The 12,845-nt window shown below is 44.9% G+C and overlaps 1 protein-coding gene across 2 annotated transcripts in view; it reads left to right on the top strand.

The window, feature by feature from the left end:
* tp53i11b (tumor protein p53 inducible protein 11b) overlaps positions 1 to 10,825 on the top strand; it is a 55,187-nt gene extending 44,362 nt beyond the window's left edge. For both annotated transcript variants that reach the window (XM_062547086.1, XM_062547084.1), the window contains 5 exons: positions 475 to 533; positions 1,619 to 1,667; positions 2,554 to 2,650; positions 4,998 to 5,099; positions 7,885 to 10,825. In XM_062547086.1, the coding sequence (XP_062403070.1) occupies positions 475 to 533; positions 1,619 to 1,667; positions 2,554 to 2,650; positions 4,998 to 5,099; positions 7,885 to 8,018 (441 nt within the window). In that variant the 3' untranslated portion in view covers positions 8,019 to 10,825. The remainder of the gene's footprint in view (positions 1 to 474; positions 534 to 1,618; positions 1,668 to 2,553; positions 2,651 to 4,997; positions 5,100 to 7,884) is intronic.
* Positions 10,826 to 12,845: the final 2,020 nt, after the last annotated feature.

The raw sequence follows: 12,845 nt of genomic DNA, 5'->3' as shown, positions 1-12,845 counted from the left end.
ACAAATTAATACATGAAACATCAGAGTTTTAGAAAGAAGTAAAGATGGCAAGGAAATAGATACAGTAACAACAGCACATACAGTACAGTACAATACAACTAATGCAGTGAAAACAGGAAGACCCTATAATGGGTTGCCTAGTCCCGTTCCCCCTTTATGGCAAAGGACAAACCCTAATTAGACTAGTTTTAACGACTAACTCAATCACTCTCCAGTAGCACATTCAATCAACTCTCTCAGTAATAGATTTGATGGATAGGCCATTACAGGAGACCCCACACAAAAGCACCCGTGTTTGTTTAGATATGGCCTGATCCCATGTGCACCCTCACGCTGTTTCTTAATGTGTCAACACAACCCTGGTAATGTTTCACAGCTACCCATTTGTCTTTCTCACGTTCGTCTCTTTTTTTCTTCCCCCTCTCTCTCCCTCTCCCTCCTCTCTCTTTCTCTCGCTCCGTTTCCCTCTCCCAGATCAGTCAGATGCTGGGGAACGAGATCAAGTTTGCGCTGCGAGAGCCTGCGGGACTGAGGTAAGAGGACTCTGCCTCTGAGGCTGAATCTCTTCTGCCCCTCGCTGACCTGCAGGAATTGCTCTCATCCACCATTATGCCCCTGCTCTCTCTCTCTCTCACACTCTCTCATTCACTCACTCTCTCTCTCTCTCTCTCTCTGCTTTTTTCTCTCCCTCTCTCTAGACCCCCCCCCACCATTCTCTCTCTTTGCTTTTTTCTCTGCCCCCCCCCTCTCTCTCTCTCACTCTCACTCGCTCTCTCTCTCTTTGTTTTTTTTCTCTCCACCTCTCTCTCTCTCACACTCGCTCTCTCTCTCCCTCTTTGCTTTTTTCTCTCCCTCTCTCTCTCACTCGCTCTCTCTCTCTTTGCTTTTTTCTCTCCTCTCTGCTTTTTTCTCTCCCTCTCTCTCTCCCCTCCGCTGGGAGTGGTGCTGTTTCCCGATGACTGCACTCAGACTAGTGTTGCTTCTTTGCTCCTACAGGAGCTGAGGAAGCATCTAGTCAGCCTGCTGATCTGAGGCCATTTAGGTCCTGAAATTAATGTTTAGCCTGCAGGTCTCTGCAATAATCTTGTTAACAAAGAAATCTACTTTATCACACGGTAATTAAAAACGACCGTATGTACCTCTTTTTGCATGGACAATATATTATTAAATTGCATAACTGTGGGTTTTTGTCTCCTTAATCAAGCCTTGCCAGGTTTATTTGTAAGACCTCCTAACTGACTCATGACTGATCTATTCGTTAACTCGGGCAGTAATGTACCCAGCCATCACCCAATAACATGGCGGTATTAGCCCAAATAAATAATCAACTACTGCCTTTGCCATTGCTGGTTGTGAATGATTTATGAGATGTAGCCTATCTATTAAGATGATCTCGATGAAAACAATGTGATTTTAAAACATACTGTACATATATATTTCACATTAACGTCCTGTGGTCCTGATGAATTCATGAAGCCATAACAAATGTCATTCAGGCGTGCAGGATACAATAGCATGGCCTCGGGTACTGTGTCTTCCTCTGAAGCAGCCCACGAGGCACTCGATAGGGCCCATCTGCCGATGCGTATCGAGCGTAACAATGTGTCCTCTCCCGCAGGCCGTGGATCCTCTTCTCCGCGGTGGTCTTCACGGCCGTGGCTCTCATGGTGAGTGTGGCGGGGAGAAGAGGGGGGGTGGGGGGGTCTTTGGTATTATTTGCCATCAATGGTGCCTTCCAGGCAGCGCTGCCTTCAAGGCACTACTCCCCTCAGTTTAGGCGTAGGATGAGGGTTGAGGGGGTTATGGTTAGGAATAGGGTAAAGCCTGGAAGGTGCCATTGGGGGCAAAAAGCACCATTGAGCAGGTGGGGGTGGGTGTTGGGTTGGGCGCTCCCCACCGAGCGGCTGTCCGTCACTCCACCTGCAGGAGCCTGCGCCAGGCGTGCGGTCCGCCTCGTTAGGCTGCGGTGGGCTAGCAGTGTGCTACTGGCCAGAGGGGATCGGAGCGCTACGCTGGCGCGGACTGGAGAGGGGCTGTTAACTGAGAGCGTATCCTTTTATTTATTTGTTTATTTATTCATTAATGTATTTATTTATAAAGATGTGTGTTTCTGTGGGGTGGGTGTGATTACTCGTGCTCTCTTCTCATCCTTTAGCAGTAGTACTGATTGATGCAGTTATTAATTCCTCCTGTTAGTTAGTTGCCTTGGCTAAAAGTGTTTGCTAAATGAATAAATGTAAATGCAAATGATTACGTCAGCATCATAGTGCCCTACGGCACTGAATATGCTCTCATTGAGTCCAGCTGACGGAGTTCAAATGGAATTGCTTTTGAAGCCCTAAGCCTTGTGACTGAGCCACATTGTACTTTCATTGCATGTCAGGGTCAATGATGTACGACAATACGATGAATGGCCGCCATTGACTCTCAACATTGACAGATTTGTATCAATGCAATAGCTGTTGTAGTAGTAGTTTGTTATTGACTTTTGTGGTTGACTGTGTGTGTGTGTGTGTGTGTGTGTGTGTGTGTGTGTGTCCTATATACCTGCAGGCCCTTACGGTCCCTAGTCAGCTGTATGAAGTTGTGTTTGAAGAGGAGCAAACAGCCACGAGTCTCTCCGTTCGTCTCTACGGAGGAGCGCTGCTCAGTAAGATCTTTTTTGTTCCCTCTTACATTATTGCTGTCTTTCTCTCACTTGTTTTCTTTCTTTGTCTTTCTTTCTTTCTCTTATCTCTTTTCTTTCTTTCTCCCTCTTTCTCTTTCTTTCTCTCTCTCTCTCTGTCTATCTGTCCTCATTTATCAGTTGTCTCTGTTTGCCTCTCCATCACTGTCCAGCTCCCTCTCTCTCTCTCTCTCTCTCTTTCTCTCTCTCTCTCCCTCTCCCTCTCTCTGCGTTTTTCAGCCACACAAGCGGGGTTCTCTGTGTGTTGGCTGAAGCTGCTCTTTGACTTTGAGTCTGAATACTGTACACAGAGCTCTGTCTGACTGGGGACACATAATCCCACACACAGACACCATCATTTCCTCCCTCCTATTCAAAAGGCACACAATATACTTCTTATATGACGGCCCACACTGTAGGCTCTATGCTAAGGCGAGGGGGGGAGTGGGAGTGGGAGTGGGAGGACGTGGAGGGGTGGGGGGAGCGTGGGGGGAGCGTGGGTGGCCTGCTGAATGAGGGAGGTGGAGTTGAGGATTCCTCCAGATGAAAATGCGCCATGCCACTCGCTCTTTTAATTACACATGAAATCCTGCATCTGTACCCCACTGTCAGCAGCCAGACAATGGGCTCTCTCTCTCTCTCTCTCTCTCTCTCTCATGCACGCACGCACACACACACACTTTCTTGCTGTCTCTCATTTCCTCGCTCTTTCGCACTCTGTACATCTGTGCATCTGTCGATGTGTGCTCAAGTGAGCAGACACACACACACACACACACACACACACACACACACACACACGCACACACGCACACACAAGCGTACTCGTAGAAGGAGAAAAAGGGTGTTTTGGAAGCCCTAATTCCCCCGTGTCCCAGACTGTGGAGGAGAGCGAGTGAGGTGAGGTGGGGTGGGGTGGGGTTGTTGTGAGGGCTGGCTCTTAACTAAGCCCCACTGTGCTGCAGAGGCAGAGGCAAGGCAGAGCGGCGGTGTGCTGCGTCTGAGGGCTTTAAGGAAACCACGCACCGTGTGGGATTTTCATAGATGAAGGTAGAGCACTGAGGAGTGGGGGGGTGGGGGGGGGGGGGTCTCATTGTGCCACAAGCGTCAACATTCCTGTCCAGTTAAGCCTCTCTATCCCTCTCTCTCTCTTTCTTTCTTTCTCTATCCATCCATCTCTCTTTCTTTCTCTCTCTCTTTCATGGTCTCTCGCTCTTGCTCACATACAGTACATACATACATATACATACATACATACATACATACATACACACACACACACACACACACACACACACACACGCATTCTCATACTGAGTCCTTTTTCTCTCACACACACATACACACACACACACACAAATATAGGAACGGTGTGTTCTTATTCACCCACACTCACCCCCACAAGCTCAATCTCTCTGCTCTGTTGCTGATCCGCTTAAAGATGCAACACACACCCACACACCCAGGTGGAGAACGTGGCTATGGAGATGCAACACACACACACACACACACACCTAGGTGGAGAACGTGGCTATGGAGACGCAACACACACCTACAGTAGGTGGAGAACGTGGCTATGGAGACGCAACACACACATAGGTGGAGAATGTGGCTATGGAGATGCAACACACACCTACAGTAGGTGGAGAACGTGGCTATGGAGATGCAACACACACCTACAGTAGGTGGAGAACGTGGCTATGGAGATGCAACACACACACCTGCAGTAGGTGGAGAATGTGGCTATGGAGATGCAACACACACCTACAGTAGGTGGAGAACGTGGCTATGGAGATGCAACACACACACACACCCCTAGGTGGACACAACACACCCACACACGTAGGTGGACAATGTGGCTGTGGAGATGCAGCGCCCACAGAGGAAGGCGGGGGAAATGGGTATTTTCAGTGTGATCAGCCCCCAGCGACTACACTGTTCCTCTACCACATGCACCGCCTCCTCAGTTGTTGACACCCGATCAATCAATAGTGTGTGGAAAAAACCGGGCGCATCCCCTGGGCAGCACAGGAAAGACAAATGGCAGCGTGTTATCTGGGGAGGAACAAAACACTACAGAGTGTGACCGACAGACTGAGACATTCCCAGAATATCTGTAAGCAACTCAACCTTGAGTTTGTCACACACACACACACACACACACACACACACACACACACACACACTTCGGCTTTCCCAGGACCCCTCTGGGTCTGTCGCTCTCTGCCCCTCTACAGATGTGTGTGTGTGTGTGTGTGTGTGTGTGTGTGTGTGTGTGTGTGTGTGTGTGTGTGTGTGTGTATTCACCTGTGTGTGTGTGATCCTCCCACAGGTCTGTCCCTCATCATGTGGAACGGCCTGTACAGCGCTGAGAAGGTCATCATCCAGTGGACCCTGCTGAGCGAAGCCTGTTACTTTGCCATCCAGTTTATAGGTGAGGGGCCACAAGCACATCTCGGTGCGTTCCTACATGCTTTACAAACGCTTTGGGTTGTACTCTGTGCACTATATAAATAAAATGACTTGACTTGACTTGGCTGAGACTCTGACACCATGTCCTAACTGGACGCGATGCGAACGAACATTAGTGATAAAAATTCGTTGAAACTCAAATTGTGCCCTGACTGCAAGCGATGCGAGTAACACGATGCAACGCGACGATTTTGAGAGAACTTTTGTTGAACGCCCTGTTTCTATTTTCTTTCTGTCGCTTGCTTTGGTCTGCGATTTTGAATGAGAAATATGCCGCAATAGAAGGGCATATTTAAGGGATTCAGTGTAGACAGACAACATTGACAGTCGCTCGCTCGGATCCCGTTAGGACATGGTGTTATGCAGGGATGGGCAAACTTTTTGACTTATTAATATCATAAGAAATACTGCTAATTTGATGCTGTTTATTTATTAAAGGTGTACTGTTACTCTAAGAGCATTGTGTCTCATAATGATCTTTTGACAGCTCCATTCAAATATAGCCAATGACTACAGTAATTTCCCGCATATAAGCCGCATTGTGTATAAGCTGCAGGACAGTGTTTTATGCAAGTTAAAAGAAACAAAACCATATTGATACCATATTAACCGTCCCCATGTGTTAACCTCATCGCTGAGGACATTTAGCAAAATCAATGTATAAGCCACGGCTAATAGTCGGGAAATTACGGTAGTGCTATGCCTATGGCTGTGCTTTACCAGATGGGAACTATTGGGAGCTACTGTTGCCCTCAGGATTTCCTTTTAAACGTTTCTGATATTGAAAAGGAGATATCAATTATCAACACTGACAAGCCAGCTGCAACTTGCCGCTCTCTCTCTCTCCCTCTCCTGCACGCTCAGGCATGTTCTCAATTAAATAGAGCACCATAACGTTGATGCAGTTAGATCTGCTGCAATGGAGATCGAGAGGACAAGTGTCAACATTGTGTATAGCATACTGTCTTGACACTGACATTGTAAACATTCTCTAAGAAGAGTGAAAAGCAGCTGCAGTAACGTCATCTATCACAGGGAAAAATAGCGATCAGCCTATGATAACCTAATGAAATGTTTGGCAGGTCAGATTAAAGTGCGTGGCGGGATAGATGCAGCCCATGGGCCGTAGTTTGCCCATCTCTGCTTTAATGTGACCCCTTCCACCAGGGTGTTTTTGATTGGAGCTGGACTTCCTTCGGAGTAACATCGCCCTCTTGTGGTGATTGTGGTAGCACACATGTTGACTTGTCAACACAGTTTAGAACAGTCACAGAATCCGGCCTACAAGCAGCAATCTCTACTGTAAATTAGCAGGCTAAGGTGCAGGTTACAGGCTGGAGGTGCGGTGATTGGATCAAACCTGTGTGCAGAGTTCACTGTCAATAACAATAATTCAGAGCAGAAGAGACAGTAATTGTTTTTCGATGTGTGTCAGTGCTGTGAAGGGGAGCTTTGAATCCTAAAAGCACAAATCCTAATTACATATAGTAACATGCAATTTAAATTTGGTGCTGTAAATAATTGATTAATGTGTTTATAAAAAATATGTTTTCTCTCATGAAAAATTAAAAGCAAAACCAGATAAAGTCAGGAGTGTTTTTTGGAGGCACAGTATCAGTAAAAAAAAAGAAAAAAATGTCACAATAACATGGTCAATGCACACTGGCGCCAATTAGAGTACACTCCGCTGATGTTTACCACACACATCAGTGTCAACGTTTTTAACAGTGGATAAACAATGGATTTTATGCAGCAGCGCCGACAAAATAGAACTGAATCGCAATTCAACAATGGAATCTAATGTAGTTGAATGTGATCCTGGTGTGCGGTGTTGTATTGAGAGCAATGGAATCTAATGTAGTTGAATGTGATGCTGGTGTGCGGTGTTGTATTGAGAGCAATGGAATCTAATGTAGTTGAATGTGATAGTAAGTAAGTAAGTAAGTAAATTTAATTTATAGAGCACATTTAAAACTCCACTGACCGAAGTGCTGTACATAGGATATGGCTAAAAATAGAGAATAAGAGCAAATCAGAACAAGCCAAATATAAAAGTCAAGCACAGAGAAAGTAAGCTAGACAAATACAGAAATACAATAGACAAATAGACAGCCCTAGACCAAATAAATAGCAGCAGTACAGTACAGTGTGTGCAGAGCTGTGTTGAGAGCAATGGAATCTAATGTAATTGAATGTGATGCTGGTGTGCAGAGTTGTATTGAGAGCAATGGAATCTCTTGTAACTGAATGCAGAAAGCGGAGTGCGTTGGTCTTAAAGGCCAGCACCCATCAGACATGCCGTTCAGCGGTGTGGGCTTGACGCACAGGATTTTAGAACAGTTTTCTATCTCTGTGCGGCTGCTGCACGGCGGACATTTCCAGTGGGCTTTGCTCCGTTAAAAACAACGGAGTTCTGATTTGTTTATTGTCGTGGCGTGCCGCATACTGGCTGAAGTGCCCTTGAGCAAGGCACCTAACCCCTCACTGCTCCCCGAGCGCCGCTGGTTGGGCAGGCAGCTCACTGCTCTGGGTTAGTGTTTGATTCACCTCACTGTGTGTGTGCTGTGTGTGCGTTCACTAATTCGGTTAAATTAGGTTAAATGCAGAGAAACGAATTTCCCTCACGGGATCAAAAAAGTATATATTCTACTCTATTCATACGTGTCCGGTGGGCGCTGGCCTTAAGTGCCTCTGTTATCAGTAAGGCCTTAAACTGATGTGCGTCTCTCTCTCTCTTGTCTCTTCAGTGACCTCCATCACTCTCATAGAACTGGGCCTTTTCTCCAACTCCGCCATCCTCCTCCTCCTCAGCCGCCTGCTCTTCCTCACAGTCACCCTGTCGTACTACTACCACCTGGGCCGCCGGAACCGGAAGATGTGAGGCCCCCGAGGGTGGGCGGACTCACACACACACACACACGGCGACAACGGAAGTGCTAAACATCACTTTCCCCATCGACTCCAGCTGCAGTCAGGAAAGAACACCCAAGCCTTGTTGGAAATGACATCATCACACACATCACAGTTTTATGCCTTTTTACAATATTCTTTTTTTTGAATAGGGAACATCGCCAGGTGTACACAGTAAATAATAATTGTTGTTTTGTTTCTTTTTTGTTGTTTGATTTGTGGTGCATCACCATAAACAGTATCTTGCCCTGTGATGTTTCTGTCCAGGATATCACCAGAACTTCTGCTGAGCATTACATGAAATGCTGCCATTTCAGTAGTTGAGCTCCGTTCCGTATGATTTTAGTGGGATCATTTGATAGCTTGATATGTCTTAATTAATTACACAACCCTATATTTTCGCTAACACAGTATAGACTTAACAAGGACAATGATATTAACTAACAGCATTTTTGGCTTTAGGAGGCTTCCTGCAATTGGGCCTCCTTGCTGTATCCACTCAGCCCTTCTGCTCAGCAGGTTACATTTTTAAATCCTCCACAAAACATGCCTCAAAGTCTCTGTCGCATCCTCCTCCTCCCCTCCAATAGACAGGACAGGACAGGACAGGACCGGACAGGAGTTCACAGGGCACTCTACGCTATCAGGGAATAAGCATTTGAGTAACCATCAAATTACTCATATGGGAAGAAAAATAAGGACATTGTACCGAATGACCAAAGTTAAAAGTCTACTATTTACATGAACACTACACATTTGCTCTAGACTAGAGTAACACACGAGTAACACAGTACTTGTATGTGCATGCCGCAATTAATATGAACTCTCTCTGTCTTGTAACGTGAGATTCGGTGGGGCGGTGTGCCGCCACCAACCCTGTCCCTGATCTGTAGGTAGAGAAAAAAAAGAGCTTGACTCTTCCAAGTGATTTGTGGCCAGGCATGTACAGTGTAGCAGATTGCTTTTGTTGATCAGTTGTAGCACAGTTGTTTCCTTCTACTATAGTGTTGCCTTAAAAACTTCCGACATAGCGACAGGACGTTCAGTCATGAATCAGTGTCTTCTTTCTAACTCACAGTAGCCATACTTACTGCCAATAATTGTGATTATTATGGACTGTAAATTGCACAATTTATCTCTCTCTTTTTTTGGTATTTTATGAATATGAGCTTATTTATTTGGCTGAGTGTGTCTTGAGTGTCTGGAGTCATTTTGTATTTTTGGTATAACATGAGATGGGTATATCCCTTCCTTTGTAGTACTGCATGCATAAGATACATGTTGAAGTAGCTTTTGTAGCAGACCTCTTTAAAAAAGGAATGTGCAGCAGCTGTGGAGAGATGAGATTAAGCATGTGAAATGACTATTCATAAAATGGCGCCTGGCTGTACACTAATTGGTTGTGTAGAGCTATCTGATAAAAAACGAAACTATTCTGTGTGCATTTAGTTTTTTGTTTTGTTTTGTTTTGTTTTTTTTGACACATAGAAGTTATTTTGTAAATGAGTGTGGGTTTGGGTATGTGTGTATGTGTGTAGTGTATGTGTGTGTGTTTGTATGGGAGTGTGTTCAAAGAGCTTTGTGTATATTCCAGGAAGGGAGTAACTTGTCCACCTGTCTATTTTTCAATTTCAGTCGTTATCATTGTGAACAGTGTTCTTTCTACATCACATAAGCACCCCTGACTGATGTTTTGACCACTACAAAAAATATATATAAAATAAATGAACAAATTCGCTGAGCCACATGCAGTAGTAGTAATATCTGGAGACCATACGATAACCTGCCCAGTAATGGGCTGAAGACAGTGCAGTGCCCACAGGGCTGGTGCCGGATTGGTTTTGTTTACAGAAAAGGTCCTCTGGCAGGAGGAGGCATGGAATATTCCCATGTGTTGCAAACACGCCTGGACACACAGAGAGGGACCGATTTGTTTATACGAGCGCAGCAAGTGTGTATGCGTGGGTCAGTAAATGACAGTGTTCTGACTGTTTGTTTCCAACCATGGTAACCAGAAGGACTCCGCTATGGCTCCGAGTGCATCATAGAGGTTCTCTTGTACCCAGTGTGGCAGCGCTGAGATGTTTGGCAAAGCAAGTGTCCTGCAAAGGTTTGAGCTCGGACAGGCTCTCTCTGTGAGACTACAATTTTTCTTCTTTAGAATGTTTAATTAACCATGGCCTTCTACCATGTTTGTTCTGGCCAAGTGCAAAATATCTGACCAGTGGCAATTAGAGTGTTTTGAACCAACAACTGCATGCCGCTGATTAGACGGTTTCACTGATGCCGTTTGCTTTAAATTAGCTGTAGGCCTATAGAAGGAGCTGAGCTGGAACTCTGGAGTGCCCTAATGGTCTCTGTCTGATGTACATGTTCATGATTGCCCTGACTGTTTAAGGGCATCAAACCCCATCACTCGTGTCGTTTCCATTTGTAGTAAGATGTACAAGCACAAAAGTATGCGCGCCATTCATCATCAAAACTGCTCTGAGCAACAAACCAATTCTTGTCATCATCAGCCAGGTGTTATTAGGTCTACAGAGTACCAGTACTGCCTAGGAAGCCCTTGTGTAAGGTGTGAAATGTGTGTCAGTCATTTTATGACTCCTTGTATCACTACCACTGATAACTTGCAGCTTAACAGCAGTCTCACCTACTTCACATGTGTAAGTGTGTAAGGCTGTTCCAGATAGTTTTGTTTGTTTTTATGTGTGTATGTGTAAATATTGTACAAAAGAGAATGTGGTTGTCCTGAAATAGTTTTCAAATAAAGATATACATGACATGATCACTTCACTGAACTTCTTGGTTTTGTTTCTCTTAAGACATTGTTTCCAAACCTTGGAGCCGGGAACTTAAAATTGACCCCTGCTCTGAGATATTATTTTCATGAATTGTGCTCTTGGTGTCTAACAGCAGCGATATGAGCGGTTTATTCCCAGGTTGTGTTTATCCCCCAGGAGACATTGCTCAACAGTCGCAGGTTAACTCAGGACAATACTGATGGCGCTTTGTAGTAATAATACCTTTTGACCTGCAGAGGGCAACAGAGTGTCACATTCCCCTGACCAGTTTTCCCATTGACCATACTCGGTTACTCCACTGCTGGTTGTAATACTGTTCAGTGATGACAGTGATGAAAATCTCCACTTCACAGACATGGGGATGAGAAATCCCTTAATAACCAGCATATGGTTACAGCTGTAACCTGGTAAATCTTAACAGGGTGTAGTCGGAGGGAGTGGTCTGTTCCACAAATGCTTTAGATACACAGATGTGTGTGGTGCTACCCTGGGATTCTGATTGGTTCACTTTCCAACATTCCTCCCGGTTTTCCCACAAAGTTCCCCTTCATGCCAGGCAGGGCTTTAACAGTGAACGACTTCAGGCCTAGCTGCAGGCTGCACATGGGCTTCTAAATAAGTTTACTTTAGCTTAACTTGGCAGTCCACAAGGAATTTGTTTGTCGGGCCAATCATCCAACAGGCATGTTGGATTGGCTTGGCTTGGCTTCGGGTTTTTTTCCAGCTATGAAAATGTGTGAGGGAAAGAAGTGACCCTTTACATTCCTCTTATTTGAAATACACATTCAATTAAGGGGGCTAAAAATAAACTAAACTACACTCCCAGTCTTGGTTTAGCTTCCTGTACTAATTCTTTCAATTTGCATGCAGTTTGCAACACAACTTTGAAAAGAGACTGGATAATACTGGACTGGACAGCATTCATCATTCCCACTGATCTATAATACAGGATAGATAGACTATCTCATTGTTTTCGCACCATCATGCTTTATGAAGATCAGTGAAGATCGAGGCCCGAGGAGCGAGGGAGGACGTATAAAAGCCCAAATGAGAGGCGCCCTATCTCCTCATCTTATAGTCATTGCACTATCTGTATAAAGTGTTTCTGTGGCTGGAGGTCCCACATGGCTAGTTGTATTGAGGGTCAGTTTTCATTGTCAAATCGGAGCTGCACTGTCTTTCACTAGTTCAGCTCATTGGATTGCTTAGAGTGAGTGCAGAGAATAACAAGTTTGGCTTGATAGCTGCCCATGGTCCTAGGATGCCAAAAGCAGAGATCCCATGCGAATGATGTACGCCAACACCCCCTATGGATGGAGGTGGGGGGCTTTCCAACTCCAGCATGTCGTAAAGGACAATAAGGACAGTTTTATTTCCTAAACGAAAGTGGAGTGAGTGATGTCAGTCAATCGAACCTACAGTATGGGTGCCCTCCAAACTTTATAGAAAACAACATTTCATATTAGAGTAGACTTCCCACAGTTTATAAACAGGTGTAGAATCCATGTCCATCGTTTTATATACATTTAAATCTTTTTGAGACAATTAATTCTCACTCCATATGTCTACATGGGTTGTGGAGATTTTATCTTACTGTATTGTCACAATATTCACAAATTACAATTATCTGAGCAAGTAAAGACTGTGTATGAAGATGTTTACTATCAATGACTGCTTTGTTTAGAGGTAGTTTGTGTATGCCTAGCCTACATACAAAAAAATGCCACAATTAAGTCTAACCTCCTTAGATAAAAGTGACAAAATCACAACTGCCTTAACAAGCCAGAGTAAACAGATATGTTATGGACAAAACATCACACCCAACTCTGCACAGATGTTCTTTTGTGCGACTTAATCCGTAAGAAAACTGAAGACGTTGAAACAAGACCTTGCTGTCTGTGCATTCGTGTCCATCAAGCTGTTTTCTCTCATCTGTAAGCCTATGGCAAGCTCACATGGCTTCATGGGAGTAGGCTAGACGTCTGCTCTCCAAA

Source organism: Sardina pilchardus, chromosome 10 (assembly GCF_963854185.1).
Source record: "Sardina pilchardus chromosome 10, fSarPil1.1, whole genome shotgun sequence".
NCBI classification, from domain to species: domain Eukaryota; kingdom Metazoa; phylum Chordata; class Actinopteri; order Clupeiformes; family Clupeidae; genus Sardina; species Sardina pilchardus.
This window is presented reverse-complemented; position numbering and strand designations above follow the sequence as displayed.